The following is a 16,218-nucleotide window of genomic DNA, read 5'->3' as shown; positions in this document are numbered from 1 at the left end:
GCGTCCTAATTCAATTAAAACCTGTGATACAGCAGGTTCCAATAAGTTACTGCTTAAATTGTCATGTTGGCACTTCGAGACATATAAGTGGGTTTTGGTTGTAGCTTGGGCACTCTGTCTCCATAAGGTTCGCCATCAATGCCCTAGGCCCCATTCATGCGACCGTTTGTTGGATGTATATCTGGATATACATCCCCAATTGATGGCTATGGCACCCGGGCTCGGTACTCATTGTGCTCACCTGCCGAGCCGTGGCAGCAAACAAGATAGAGCTACGACCAAGCATGCATAGGTGTGAACGCACCCTTATTCTAAGGAATCACATCTACATAGAATGGCCGACTAAAAATTGGGGGGGAGGGATGAGTTAGCGGCACAAATTGTCCATGGTTATGGTATGGTAAGGCTGCCGTGCCTCACCGCAAGTTATAGAGCAAATACTATTCCTACCCAGATTTGTGGTGCAGCCGGGCATTTTAAATGGACACTGGGGGGATGGGTAGAGCAGAGTCGGGCCTTAACACATGGCACTCACCTTGTTGTTTGTTGTCCACTGTTCTGTACATGCAGCCAAAAGAATTGTAGCTCTACCTATTGTATGATGAAAATGCACAAGTGCAACTGTGCATTCACAAGAAAGTATGGGGACATATATAAATTCGACGTATATACATCTCCCATACATCGCAATGGCCTCACGGCGCCATACGGGGGCGGTACGATGCCACATGTGTGCGGTACTGTTCCATAGCTCGTAGAAAGATAGGACATGTCCTATCTTTCGACGGAATACAGCGCCGGGTTCTATGTTAGACTATGGAGAGGGACGGGGTTGAGCAATGCTCTACCCCACCTCCTCTCCCCGGCACCACCGTGTGCCCGCTGTACTACGGTATGGGGGCAACGGCAGTGTGAATATAGCCTAATGCAGATTTTTTTTTTTTCTTCTTAATTTAAAGGCAACAAGTATAAAAATGGAGACCCAGTCATTTTGGCAGACTAGGCTATAATTAAAATTCTTCAACAGAAAATGGAGATACTTAAAGGGGTGCTCCCATTTTGGCAAATTAATGTTATTGTTTGTTTAATGAAATTTCAATACATTTTCCATTATTCTTTCTGTATCAATTCTTCCATGTTTTCTGGATCTCTGCTTGCTGTCATTCTATAGAAAGCTTCTGTTTACTTCCAGTAGATAGAAATCTGACCATGGTCACACAGGTGCACGGCTCGTTATATCAGAGAGTAATCAGAGCTGTGTGATATAACAAGTCATGCACCTGTGTGACCATGGTCAGATTTCTGTCCACTGTAAATAAACAATGAAGCTTTCTATAGCCAGACAGCAAGCAGAGATCTAGAAGAGCGTGATAAATTGATTCACAAAGTATATTGGAAAACTGTATAACTTTTCATTATACAACCAATAACATTTGCCGAAATGGGAACGCCCCTTTAAATTAAATTTCTTTCCTGATGTGCAAACTTTAATTATACAGCTTGGTTGGAGGGTGTAAAGTCCTAGCCTACTCCAAGGTCACCACCACAGAAACCTTGCTGTTTCACTGTGGTCCTATATTATTGTTGACCAAATGCTGAGATATTTCATTGCAGAACTCACCCAAGTAAAGATGGAGAAGAAGGAGAACGCTATGGCAGCACGGGCAGCATCTGCTCCTTCATTCATCGGATTCTCCTTTGGGTCAGACACTTGCCATTGGTTGGCCAAAAAGCAGAATCCCACAAACCAAAAAAATGACCAGGCACCTAGAGCAAAGATCAGAAAGAATATGCAGCAGATGAATGTCATCGCAGCTGGTAGACATATAGCTTCAATAGCAGCAATGTATATGATATATATTTATCTGCACATAAACGTAACACACATTGTCAATTTTTACAATTTTGCAATTATTGCCTGCTATGGGCAGAGGCAGGGACCCTGCCTAATCTCTAAGAGCAAAATAGTTTGCCCTCAATGCTGATGTATATTAGTTTTGGAGATCATCAACACCAATTTCAGCAAAGGTATTAAAGGGGTATTCCCACTTTGGCAAATTAATGTTATTTTTTGTATAATACAAAATTACCGGTATACAATTTTCCAATATACTTTCTGTATCAATTCCTCACCGTTTTCTAGATCTCTGCTTGCTGTCCTGCTATAGGAATCTTCTATGTTTACTAAAAGTGAACAGAAATCTGCCCATGGTCACACAGGTGCACGGCTCGTTATATCACACAGCTCTGATTACTCTGTGATACTAACGAGCTCTGCACCTATGTGATTTCTGCCCACTGGAGGTAAACAAAGCTTTCTATAGAATGACAGCAAGCAGTGATCTAGAAAACAGTGAAGAATTGATACAGAAAGTATATTGGAAAATTGTATAATTTTTCATTATACAAACAATAACAAACACCCCTTTAACCCCTTAAGGACGCAGCCATTTTACAGCTTAAGGCTCAGTCCCATTTTTTAGATTCTGACCTGCGCCTCTTTATATGAACACTGTTACTTATCAAAGCGATTCTGAGATTGTTTTTTCCCCACATGTTGTACTTCATTTTAGTGGTAAATTTTGGCTGATAAGTTTTGCGTTTATTTACAAAAAAAAGAAAAAAATGATGAATTTTTAGAAAAATTTGCCATTTCCGAAATTCAAAAATCACAGCGTTTTCAGGCAGATCGATTTACCACCTAAATAACTTGCAGAATAACATTTCCCATTTGTCTACTTTACATTTTCATAATTTTTGAAATGTTTGGATAATTTATTTTGATGTCACGCGGCTTACCAATCGAATAGCGATTTTCCGTATTTTCAGAATTGACTATTTTGGGGATAAATACTGTTTGAAATCAAATTTTACATATTTAGCAACAAAAACCCCGTATATAACCGACCCATTTTCAAATCTGCACCCCTCAAGCCATCAGAAATAGCATTTACAAAGATTGTTAACCCCTGGAGATCTTCATAGTAATTGAATCAAAATGGCGGTGAAATTTAGAATGGTCACATTTTGTCGGTTATACGTTCATTTAGCACCAAAATTTACACATTTCCAAAAGATAAAAAGAGAAAACTCACCATTTCTACTACAATTACAATTTCTCCTGAGTGCAGAGACCCCCCACATGTGGACATTACTTGTGTTATGGGGGCACAGCGAGGCGCAGAAGGGAAGGAGGGCGCTGCAGCTGCCAGGATTTTAGTTTTCTGGTTGCCCCCTTTTGAAGGCTATAAAATTTTCGCTTTTTCGTTATTTGGGCCATGTGATGGCATTTTTTTTGCAGGACGAGATGCTTTTTCCAGTGTTACCATTTTGGGGTTGGTATCACCTATTGTTGAAAATTTAGGAACTTTTTTTGAGGTCATGAGTAGAAAAACATCAATTCTGTACTGGATTTTTTATTTTTTATTTTTTTTTTTCGTGTTGACCGTATAGCCTAATAATCATGTTATCTTTACTCTATGGGTCGATACGATTACGGGGATACCAGCCATAAATATTTTTTCTTATGTTTTACTAAATTTGCCAAATAAAACCCTAATGTGGGGAAAAATCTATCATTTTTGCATCACCGTCTTCCAAGTGGCATAACATTGTTACGTTTTTGGCTACAGAGCTGGTTGATGGCTTGTTTTTTGCGGGACATGTTGTTCTTTGCAACAGTATCATTCTGGAGTACATATGTTTTGTTGATCACTTTTTATTGCATTTTTAGTGGGATATAATAGGTAAAAATCATAATTTTTGGCGGGTTTTTAACTTTTTTTTTTACGGCGTTCATCATATGGGTTCAATAGTTATTTAGTTTTATTCTATGGATTGTTACGGACGCGGTGATACTATATATGTGGGGTTTGTGTTATGATTTAGACTTTTTTGAGCGTTATATGTCTCTTTATATGTTTTGGGGCTTATGGGCATTTTTAGTGATTTATAAAGTAATTTTTTATTGAAAAACCTTTTTTTTTTACATTTTTTTACATGATCCACCATGGGATATGAACAAGCAATCATTTGATTGCTTGTTCTTGATAATACTCTGCAATACTAATGTATTGCAGGGTATTGGCAGTGCCAGCCTATGCAGATGCATAGGCTGACACTTTGCCTTTAAGATGACGTCACAGACGCCATCTTAAAGGCAATCCCTCCACACTTCTCTGGGGTCCCGATCGGACCCCAGAGGTGCCAAAACAGCGATTCCCCCCCCCCACCCGAAAACGGTGCGGGGGGGGGGGGGCGATTGTGGGGTAAAGACCCCCAGAAGGCATGTTAAATGCCGCGGTCGCGTTGACCGCGGCATTTAACGGGTTAAACGGGTAAATTACCGCTGAAACCCCGCGGCTAACGATGCCGGTTTGGCTGCTGTGCAGCGCTGAACCGGCATAGTCTCTGCGCAGTAGCTGTACTGCGCTGAGCACTATTCGCGGGACTCAGCGCAGTACAGCTACGGCGCAGAGCGCTAAGGGGTTAAAGGACACCTGTCATCAGGTCTCTGTCACTTGTCCTGTCACCTCTACATGTTGGAGCAGCTCACAAGGAAATTTTAGTCCTAAAATTTACACATTTCCAAAAGAGAAAACCAATCTAAAAATTTGTTATGCAATTTCTTACGAGCACAGAGACCCCCTCATGTGGCCGTTACTTGTGATATGAGCGCACAGCGAGGCGCAGAAGGGAAGGATGGACCTGCAGCTGCCAAAATTTTAGTTTCCTCATTGGCCCCTTTTGTAGGCTATAAAATTTTTGCTTTTCCGTTATTGGGGCCATGTTTTTTCCAGTGTTACCATTTTGGGGTTGGTATCCCCCCAATGTTGAAAATTTAGGAACTTTTTTTTTTGAGGGCAGGAGTAGAAAAGCATCAATTCTATACTATATTTTTTACTTTTTTTTTTTTGGTGTTCACCGTATAGCATGATACAATAACGGAGATACCATTCTTGAATATTTTTTTCTTAAGTTTTACTAAATTTGCCAAATAAAACCGTAATGTGGGGGAAAAAAAAAAATCTATCATTTTTGCATGGCCGTCTTCCAAGTGGCATAACAGTTTTACCTTTTTGACTATGGAGCGGGTTTGTTTTTTTTGCGGGACATGTTGTACTTTGCAACAGTATCATTATGGAGTACATATGTTCTCTTGATCACTTTTTGGCGGGTTTTTAACAGTTTTTTTTTTACTGCGTTCATCATGCGTGTTCAATAATTATTTACTTTTATTCTAGGGGTTGTTACAGACACGGTGATACTATATATGTGGGGTTTGTGTTATGATTTAGACTTTTTGTGTTATATGTCTCTTTATATTTTATGGGGCTTATGGGCATTTTTATAAAAATTAATAAAAAATAATCATCCGATTGCTTGTTCATGATAATACTCTGCAATACTGATGTACTGCAGAGTATTAGCTGTGGTAGCCTATTCACGTGCATAGGCTGACACTGTGCCTTTAAGATGAGGTCTTAAGGGCACTGCCTGCCAGCAACCCTGGGGTCCTGATCGGAGTCCAAAGACCCCCCCAAAGTCAGTTTAAATGCTGGTCCGGCATCAGATCTGCATCTGATATATCGGATGCTGAGCGGGAAGGGGTTAACACTGGCTCTGTGTAACATATGTTTCCTTATTTTGCATCAGTATATCCATCCTTTTTTATGATCCATTTAAACAGATACACTAAAAATGTATACAGAGGGATAGGGGCAAATGGAGAATCTGTTTGTCGTCAGCAGTGGATATTTTAAAGTGAAACTGTCACCAGGAATATCATGTTTAGCTGGTGTCAGGTTCCAATAGCCTATGCTATGCCGATTTTTTTAATGCCTTTGTCAGCATTCTGAAAAATTTCAGTAGTTTATACAAGTTTAATTCACATTACCTGGCTCCCTGCCAGCAACATGTGGGGAGTCCCCAGGGGAGTGGGAAGATTGTGTGTGCCTGTGTCAGTCTCCTCTCTCCATACTCATACAGCTCCCTCCTCTTCCCCACTTCCATTCATATGCATTGAGCAGGCAGAACAAGGAATGATGTGGAGTAGAGGAAGAATGGAGGAAGAGAAGACAGGCGCACACAGACTGCAGTCGCCCCTCCCCAGGGACTCACCACATGCTGCTGGCAGGGAGCCAGGTGATGTGAGTTAAACTGTAGTATAATGGCATTTTTGCAATTAGTATAGCATAGGCTATTGGAACCTGACACCAGCTAAAAATTACATTCCTGGTGACAGCTTCTCTTTAAAACCATGTGACTTTCAAGTAATCTTGTGTCTGCAGCACATTGAAGAAAAAGTCACTGACCAGTATTAGTGGACAAAGCAAAAAATAATCATTTAGAGTGTGAGCTCTTACACACAAAGACCTTTCCTTGACTTATGAGGATTAACAAAGCTAAATGTACTTGACATTTGGTTTAGATCCCCTGCACCACTAACCGCACGTTTGTATGCAAGGGGCGTACAGGTTTAAGAAACCTTTTCACATTATCCAGCAATGGAGCGGTGTTTTAAAATATGCCTTAGAACTGCACCAAAATTAAGTGAACCCATGGGTTGATATGCTCATAAAGCACCAAGAACTTCATAGTATCAGGAAAAATGTAGTATCATTCACACCTGGCTCTTAGGTCAGAACCAACCGAGCTGGCACCAAACTAAGAATCTTTTCTGTAATTTATTCATACTTGGTGTACAGCCCAGGATCATAAAAGAGACATTTGGAAAGTTGAGCTCTACACGGCTAGATGCCACCTGCACAACTATTGCTGCCACTATTTATAGACAGATCAGAGCAGCACATGTAGTGTAATAAATTTGGTACATTTATACTAGTTTTGTCTGGCAAATTTTGCTTCAAAATACTGCGACAAAACGCAACACCCATTTTCTTTAAGTTAGGCCTCATTCACATGGCCGTGTGCTTGCCCGGGCTGGATGGAGAAGGGAGGGGGAGTTCTCATCTTTCTCCACTGAAAGCCTTGCAGCTATATTTAGCCGCCCAGCTCGGTCACAGTGTGCTCACCGCACCGTGATCAGGTGCCATAGATCTTTACTCTGGCCTGAATCTGGCTGCTGCTGCTTTACTAGTAAAGAAATGCCATATATACCCGAGTATAAGCCAAGGTACCTAATTTTACCCAAAAAACTGGGGAAACCTACTGACTCGAGTATAAGCCTAGGGTGGGAAATGCATTGGTCACAGCCTCCCAGGTATATAGCCACGCAGGCCCCCAGTAGTATATAGTCAGCCAGCCCCGTCTAGTACATAGCCAGCCATCCCCCACTATGTTCAGCACATAAAGAAAAAAACAAACAAAAAAAAAAACCGGAGCACTCACCATTCCGACGCCCCGGGCAGCTCTTCTTCATGTGCATGGGTGCTGTTTCCAGGCCCACGACAGCTTCGTGCACATGGCTCGTCCAGCGCACAATTGTTCTGAAAAACTTGGGTTACACTCGAGCATAAACGGCAAGTAGTGGGGGGATAGGGCAAATTAAAAATTGTAAAGTTGTTCTGCCAGTGGCTATAATAGGCAACAAAAGGAGTTTTATTTTTAACCCCTTCCTGCTGAGGCCCTTTTTTGTTTTGCGTTTCCATTTTCCACTTCCCACCTTCAAAAATCTAACTTTTTTTTCCACTTGGTAAAGAGCTGTATGAGAGCATGTTTTCTGTTTAGGAAATTGCACTTCGCAGTGATGGTATTTAATATTCCATGCCGTGTACAGGGAATTAGGGCAAAAATTCCAAATGCTGTCAAATTGGTAAAAAAAAAAATAAAAATATGCATTTGCACCAATGATGTCACAGGGAGCGATGATTGAAGTCAAGACGGCGGCCCAATGTTTTTATCAAATGCAATCATAGCTACTGAATACTGGTTATGTGGCATGATCAAGCACTAAGCAAACACAGCAACAACTTACCAGACACGGCAATGTCAGATACAACGGTTTTCTTGCGGTCTTTCACACTGCTAATCTGTGGAAAGTGGACATCTACTGCCAGATACAGAACACAGGTGAGGAAGGCCAGCACCCCTACTGTCACACCATAGGTGCAGGCACTTTGGTTTTGGTTGAAAATGCAGTGCTCCTCCTCCTCGCTTGCCTTATTAATATATCCCTCATTAATGATACTCCCGAAGACCACGATGGAAAACACCTACATAGATCATAAAAGAACAAGAGTTCAGAAAACAATCACATTAAATATAAAACAATCCATTTTTACTTAAAGGGGTTCTCCAGCGACATACAGGATAGGGAATAACTTGCTGATCGGTGGGAGTCTCAGTGATGGGACCCCCACCGATCACCAGACAGCCCGTAGCCCTAGATGAAGAGTCCAGCCGGTCGTTCATGCGCCTTCTGATCTATTCATCTCTATGGCACAGACAGAAATTACACAGTATGACGCTCTGCAATCTCTGTCAGCACCATAAAGATGAATGGTGCAGCATGCGCGCTCTCCATCTCTTTTTAAAGGTGTTTCTGAAGGTGGGATGCACAGTCAGCAATGACATTCTGCTTGTGGTTATAGATGAAAGTTATATTTCTACTAGATCTCGTGTTAAGAAACATGGATTCTCATGGATAATTGTTGGTGAAATCTGTTGGGCCATTGCAGGGAAGCGCCAGATTAATGATTGAATGTGTCCCATCCAGCATTATTACCAAATTGTGGATGAGTGATTGACTGGGTCCTCATCAAATTTCATAACTCACAAAAAAGGCCTGAGATGGCCTCACTAAGACCCATTGGTCATGTGCTTGGGAGCAATTTTATTTCCCATAAAACTTATAACTTTTATTTATTCTCTCTGATAATGAGCAATGACACTGTGAGGAGAAGGAAAATATAGTTAAAAATCTACAGGAACTCATATCAAACAGAATAGTTGTAAGAATAAATATTTTTGTGGCTAGGGTGTTGTGTGTTTATAAGCCTAGGACCCTGATGTTAGTGTTTAGTGAAATATGGCACAAAGTTGTGTCCCCTTAGAGTTGCGGGGGTAAATAACTTTATTTTCTGAATGGAATGTAGAGTGCATCCTATTTCCCCTTAACGGGTGCTTTCTTCCCCATTCAAAGGTGGTACACAGAGTGGCCAGTGTTTTTTTATATATGTCGTGATTAGGTAGATATAACTCTTTGTTCACACTAGATGTCACTAGCGGATGATATTTATTCTTGTACAATTTAGAGTTGTTACAATATTGCAATATTGATGATGCATCAATAATCTGTCATCCAGTATTATACACAGAAATAGCACTCTCAGCTCTGCTCCCACACCTATAACACACCCTCCTGGATTGCTGGCAGGAAGTGCCTGTGTCTGAGCTGGTCTTGTAATGCAGGGGGAGGGGCAGGAGGAAGAGAACACTGCAGTGTGCAATTAAGAGAAGCTATTCAGGCCATAGAAGATTTATGATGATATCCAGGGACAACCAAAATTCTTAACACTAGGACTGAATGAGACCGGATGGAATTCTATCTGTGCTGTATTTTTGTTAATAATACAGTGAATTAGAGAAAGTGTAATTTTATTATCCTGAGTACATTAAAGAATCTTGTATTCATGGGAACACCCATTTAATAATTTTATAAATGTGCTGAAAAAACCCAAACTTGGCCTATACAAGAGTATAAAAAAAATAAACTTACATACTATAATGCTCCCTAAAGCTCCTCTTGTCTCATAACAGAGTGGGCAAAGACGTGGCCATGAGCTCTGCCCGCGGTGAACATTATGACGTCAGCAGCGACATACTGGGGCTTATTTACTAAGGTCCCGCAGCCACATTTCCAAGGGGTTTTCCGACATTTTCGGGGATCGTGCCAGGGATTGTGTCGCAGGCGATCGTTTTGTGTCGCAATTGCACTGGCTTTCACATGACACAAATGAAAGGGGGGGGGGGGCGTCAGACAACGAATTCGGACAAAGCGCGGGATTTAACATTTAAATTTTGTTGCAATACCAAGCACTTACATGCACCGGGAAGAAGAAGGTCAACTCCGGTGGACCTGAGCGGGGAAGCGACAGATGCAGGATCTCGGGCGCATGATCTTTGTGAATCGCGGCAGCTGTGCAGGATCGTCGGACAACGCACCTCGGGGATCGCACAGGGACAGGCAAGTAAATGTGCCCCAGTGTGTGACGCAGGCAGAGCACATGGTTGCATCTCTACTTGCTCTGTTAGGAGGGAAGCAGAGCTGTACGGAGCATCGGAAGACTATTATACGAGTTTATTTGTTTAATATACCGAGGGGCTGCAGGGCATTTCATTACCGTGGGAGGCTGCGACCAATGCATTTCCCCCTATGCTTATATTTGAGTCAATAAGTTTTCCAAGTTGTGGTAAAATTAGGGGCCCTGTCTTATACTAGAGTACATACAGTAATTTATTTTTTTTTCATAATGGCCCTAAAATAATCTTTAATCTACAAACAACCTCTTTAAACATAACACTATTGGATGCTTCTACTTTGCCATACAGAAGAACAGCAGCCTGCTTGTATCAGATGTTGTCTAAAAAGTAAGCTTGGCATAGAATGTCTCTATACAAGTCTGTAAAATATTCATTCACTAGCTTCTGGCTTAAATACCCTGCAGTTACTAGACCAAGATCCTAAAATTACAGTTACCAGTAATATTCTAATATTTATTAAGAAACCAAGAAATAAGGCATCCATGAAATTATATTTTCTCCCGATCCCAATTATCATTCATGAATTAAGGGCTATTCATGTGCACATGTATGTAATACCAGCTGGAGTTACAGAACGCAGCCTGGCGAGGCTACAAACATCAAAGACATCCGCACAAGAACTCCTGAGTGTCACAAGGCATCGGTCACAATGGCCATTTTAATTGAATCAGAGAAAATTGCATTAGTTCGGCATGTGACCTGCAGGAAATGATGTTACAGCGGGCTGCATAATATGGCTCTTGTGTAAAAGTATGTAAGTACAGTGCAGACAGATCTTCATTGTTCCCCCATAAATACACTGCAATGCAAAAGGCCATGATATAGCATGTACTGGCTGGGAAAATACTACAGGAGAATATGGAATATTGCTGGAAGCACGGCTCTGGAGTCAGAATCGTGATCAAACGTAACAACATTGACATACATATACATAAATAAATTTCTTATAAAAATTATGAAATTTCCTTTAAACACCTGTTCTGTTCCTGATCGATTTAGGCCAGGGGTAAACAATTTTTATTGGTCTGAGCGTTATATTGTCATACTGCTCAACTTCAACCAGAGTATAGCAATATATAGGGGCGGCACAGTGGCTGAGTGTGCAGCACTTCTGCCTTGCAGCGCTGGGGTCCTGAGTTCCAATTCCACCCAGGTCAACATCGGCAAAGAGTTTGTATGTTCTCTACGTGTTTGCGTGGGTTCCTCCGGGTACTCCAGTTTCCTTCCACACTCCAAAAACATACTGTTAGGTTGTTTAGGTTGTGAGCTCCATGGGGACAGGGACTGATTTGCATGCTTTGTGCAGCGCTGTGTAATCGGTGTGTGCTATATAAATAAAGAATTATTATTATAATAAATACTCCCCTCCCCCAGCAACCACCTGCTCCCTGCAGCACGCTGCAGCTTCTTCTCCATGTGCCGCTCTGTGTCTTGTGCTGCTTGTATGTGCCTGCATCGAAAACCAGAGAATAGCCGTGCCAGGAAAGATGGAGGACTCGGGAGCAGCTGATAAACACCTACTTCTGCTCTCTTTGGCCGCTTTTCTCCTGGTCTTGAAACTGGCGCATACAACCAGTATTGAGTCCAGAGACAGAGAAGACCAGGGAGCAGTGTAAATTTCTCAGCTGCATTCACCTCTACCCGGCCTCCTGGACAGATTCCATTAGTTATGGGAGCACTCAATGGACTTTGAGTGTCAGCAGGGTGCAGGCCGCAACTCCAGGCTTGACAGGTTGCATTTGGCCGGATGGCTGTATGTTGTTCACTCCTGATCTAGGCATTTAAATGTTTATGGCGATTTATGTACATGCGCAGTAGTGAAGCTCCTCGACAACAGATTACAGGAAAAGGCACTGGGAGGGAATGCCTGGTACGATCTTAGAACCGCTGGAGTGATCAGGAAAACAGGGCTCACACCAAGCTGTGGAGACTACAGCCGTGTGCGAGCCCATAGAAATACATGGAGATATGTGCCAACAGCAGGGGTAGCCCAAGTATGTTAAATGAACTACCGCTTATATTCAAGTATAAGCAGATTTTTTTTAGCACAAAAAATATGCTGAAAAACCTTCCATACATTGCGGCCCCGGCATCGTGCCCTGTCGCAGGCACCATGACGCCAGCCGCTCGCTGACGTTCTACTATGTGTGCTGGCATCGGCACACACTAGAATGTCAGCGTGCGGCTGACGTCTTGGCGCATGCGATGGACTGCACAGGGACACGGAGCCGATGCCGGAGCTGCGATGTATAGAAGAGGACCTGCCAGAGGGGCGTTGGAAGGTGAGTTTCTTTTTTTTCATACAGGCATTATACCTGGGGCAGGGGCCGGCAGGCTATATACTACAGGGGGGCCGATAATATACTATGGCAATATACTGGGAAGCTGTGACCAATGCATTTCTTACCCTCAGCTTATACTCGATTTATTAGTTTTTTCAGTTTTTTTGTGTTACAGTTAGGGAAAGTCGGGTGATTTGAATTTTTAGGTTTTTTTAATTATACATTTTTTTTTAACTTTTTTTAATTTTTACTTTTACTATTTTTCAGACTCCCTAGGGTACTTTAATCCTAGGTTGTCCGATTGATCCTACCATATACTGCCATACTACAGTATGGCAGTATACGGGGATTTTCCTCCTCATTCATTACAATGTGCTGACAGCACATTGTAATGAAAGGGTAAAAACGAGACATCCTCGGGTCCTCGGAAGATCCTGGCAGGGAGCCAGATAATGTGAATTAAATTTATATAAAACTACTGAAATGATTCAGAATACTTACAAAGGCATTTTTAAAATCAGCGCAGCATAGACTATTGGAACCCGTCACCAGCTTAAAAAGGCAAGTTCCCTTTAAACTATATTGCATTAATAGTCATAAATATGGACACATTGGGGCACATTTACTTCGGTCCTGCGCGTTCCCCAATTTGGAGTTTCCGACAAGAGAATGAACTCTGACGCGATTCACTCCGATCGTGTGCCAGATATCCTGCATGTGTCGTTCCCTGCTCAGGTCCGCCGGAGTTCATCATCTTCTTCCCGATGCATGTAAGTGCATGGATTGCGACAAAAGTTAAATCCTGTCCGAATCAGTCGGTTCATCCGACCCCGCCCCCCCAAAAAAAATTTCTGTCACATGAAACCTGGTGCCAATGCGCCAAAATCAGATCCTGTGTGACACAATCCCCTTCTTAATCCCTGTCCCAGCGGCGCAATCCCCGAAAACGTTGGAAAACCCCACGGAACTGCGGAAGTGGGACCCTTAGTAAATAAGCCCCATTATGGCACTTCCTTTTTGTCACAAGTGGACTATTATTCTATTTAAAAAAAACAAACCCTCACACATTATATGGAAACATGCCGAATATTGGGTCATTGTGTCATCAGTAACTGAGAAAGACACAGAATTCACAATTTCCCACCCACTGGCGAGAGGGACAGATGGGCCCGGCTATCCTCTGCTATGCTAATCCATCCTTCTCATTACCCTTTTTTCTTAATCCTTATTCTGTTCTTCATCTGATGGCTCTTGTATTCTCGCTGCCAGCTCTGCTGATCTCTCCGTATTATAAGATCAGAAAAAAGCGCTCTTAAAGGCTGCGAGCTCACAAAGTATTTCCATCACATTTCTGCTTTATACTGATGCCTTCCATTTTCCAAGTGAGTTGTTTGAGGAAATATTCTTTCCAATCTTTAAGGCAAGAAAATGATCGACCGTCAACAATTCAAAGTCCAATGAAAAGGTAACTGGTTTCAAGGCGTTTCAGCAGTGACCGCTCCTGTGCAAGTAGCTTAGGCTTTCTGAACTCCTCTTATAGGATTCCCAATACAGTCGGTAGGTCAGTCTCCAGTACTCACATCTCCTGTAGCAGTGACCTAGGGACCCGATGAGCAGTAACCGGCCAGTACCAGCTGTGCCAAGGGCACAGTATAAGTCACCCAGGCATGAGGTTCTTGGTTCTTTATACCCAACCCATTACCAAGAAGACTCCCCCCTTAAGAAATGATTGTCAACTCACCTACAAATAAGCCGTAAAAAGCTGAAAAAGTTGCAGCAGTAGTCATGTCCTTGCCTTTAGTGACCTCCCAAGCTAATTTTCTAATAAAACTCCCTTAAAGGAAACCTACCACTGCTAATGGTAGGTATTAGCTGTAAACACCGGGCACCAGCTCAGGGTGAGCTGGTGACGGAGCTTACCTTTGCTAGTGTTTTAAACCGCTATATCGCGGTTTAAACACATTTTAAACCGGCACTTCCTATGGAGGCGCGCGCGCGCGCGCGTACGGCCGCGCACAGCGCCGAAGCTGCTTCGGGTCTGTTCATCAAAATGTGTTTAAACCGCAATATAGCGGTTTAAGACACTTGCAAAGGTAAGCTCCGGTAAGCTGGTGCCCAGTGTTTACATCTAATACCTACCATTAGCAGTGGTAGGTTTCCTTTAAGGCCTCATGTACATGACCGTTTTTGGCGGATATGAACTGGCCACATAAACTGCAGACAGCTCACGGCTGCCACTGACTATCATTATACACAGTGTGGGAAGTACAACACGTGTCACTGCACTGCTACCGAGCAGGGGGCGACCCAACTCCCTATTGAGATGGAAGTAGTAAGGAGTGTTCACCCCTCCCATCTCCACCCGGCCAGAGACTTCCCCCACTTTCATCCATTTAAATGGTCGTATTGCCAAAGGTACCACATCTTACCATGAGCGAGACAGAGCATGTCCTATTTTCCCCTGTATTTCCGTTCCGTGTGCTTACTGTTGCACTGTTTGCTTGTAGTATCTAGGGATTTGGAGGTTGAGCAACCAACCATATTTTATACAGATACAGTGACATACACAAACATATGGTTATAATACAGCATTGAAATACATGACTGAGAAAAGCATAAATTTGTATGAACGGGGCCCAGAATCACATTTGAGGGGGTTTCCAGGATTGAATATTAATATTCTCTCCTTAGGATAGGTCCGTGGACATTGGTGGCAGTTTGACCCACGCAGGTCTTTTAATAATCAGGTAAAACCGAGTGCATGCAGCGAAAATAAACCTTCACACATTTCCATATGTTTCTCCATGTTCTGTGGTATTCTTCTTCATCTGTACAGAGTAGAGAGCCATCTACTACCTGTCTGTACACTGAGCTAGGAAATTAAGGACCATTAGATATCATATTTGGTAGTCTTCCACTGTGCTGGCATGCAGTATACAAAGAAGTCGCATTTTATTGTTTCCTGTACATAAATTTATGCAGAACATTAATTATAGCAAATATATAAATATACATACACACACACGTATGAAACATCTCAGCACATAATATTGTTTTAAAGTTTCAGAATACATTTATTTAAAAAATCCCGTATGGTTGGTCGATATTTCCTAAAATAGGACACTCACCACTTAGTAGGGTCAAAAATCAAGATATTATTTTTACACAGCTTTGATGGAACAAAAAAAAGTAATAGTATAAAATCATTACCTATAGGATGGCTTAAAAGGTATTTTCTCTGCCCTGAAAACTTACCCCTGTTCAAGTCGGATCACATGGAACAAGGACAGCGCAGTGGACCAGAGTCATTGCATCATATTTCCTAATGATAGCCCACCAGACAAATTGCAGTGTAACAGTTGCTTCAGTTTGGTGCTAATGTTTGACCTGCAGACAGGGAAAGATTTCATCCCATTTCTGTATGATGCAAGGACTCGCATCTACTGCACCGTTCTTGGTCCGTCGGTCCCGTCGGATGTGTGCAGCCAGCCATAGTAAAAAGGTTCTCACATGATGACAAGTGAATACAGCCCGCACAGTGGGGGCAACATGTAAGAATACAGCCCGCGTCACGGGGTGACATGTAAGAATACAGCCCGCGTCACGGGGTGACATGTAAGAATACAGCCCGCGTCACGGGGTGACATGTAAGAATACTGTAAATACAAATCTGTTTGAATGCTTGTGAGGCCGAGCACGTCAGACGGCCAGT

General features: G+C 42.4%; 2 protein-coding genes across 3 annotated transcripts in view; one reads left to right on the top strand and one right to left on the bottom strand.

Moving 5' to 3' along the window:
* The window catches only part of RPL3 (ribosomal protein L3), a 61,337-nt gene that overhangs the window by 10,912 nt on the left and 34,207 nt on the right, over positions 1-16,218 (top strand). The window lies entirely within an intron of this gene.
* The window catches only part of SYNGR1 (synaptogyrin 1), a 29,942-nt gene that overhangs the window by 6,904 nt on the left and 6,820 nt on the right, over positions 1-16,218 (bottom strand). For both annotated transcript variants that reach the window (XM_072128611.1, XM_072128610.1), the window contains exons 2-3: positions 7,937-8,174; positions 1,622-1,767 (exon numbers count right to left, since the gene is read on the bottom strand). In XM_072128611.1, the coding sequence (XP_071984712.1) occupies positions 1,622-1,767; positions 7,937-8,174 (384 nt within the window). The remainder of the gene's footprint in view (positions 1-1,621; positions 1,768-7,936; positions 8,175-16,218) is intronic.

The sequence above is a fragment of the Engystomops pustulosus genome, chromosome 10 (genome assembly GCF_040894005.1).
Source record: "Engystomops pustulosus chromosome 10, aEngPut4.maternal, whole genome shotgun sequence".
In the NCBI taxonomy this organism is placed as follows: Eukaryota; Metazoa; Chordata; class Amphibia; order Anura; family Leptodactylidae; genus Engystomops; species Engystomops pustulosus.
Note: the sequence above shows the minus strand (reverse complement) of the source record. Positions and strands in the feature narration are given on the sequence as shown.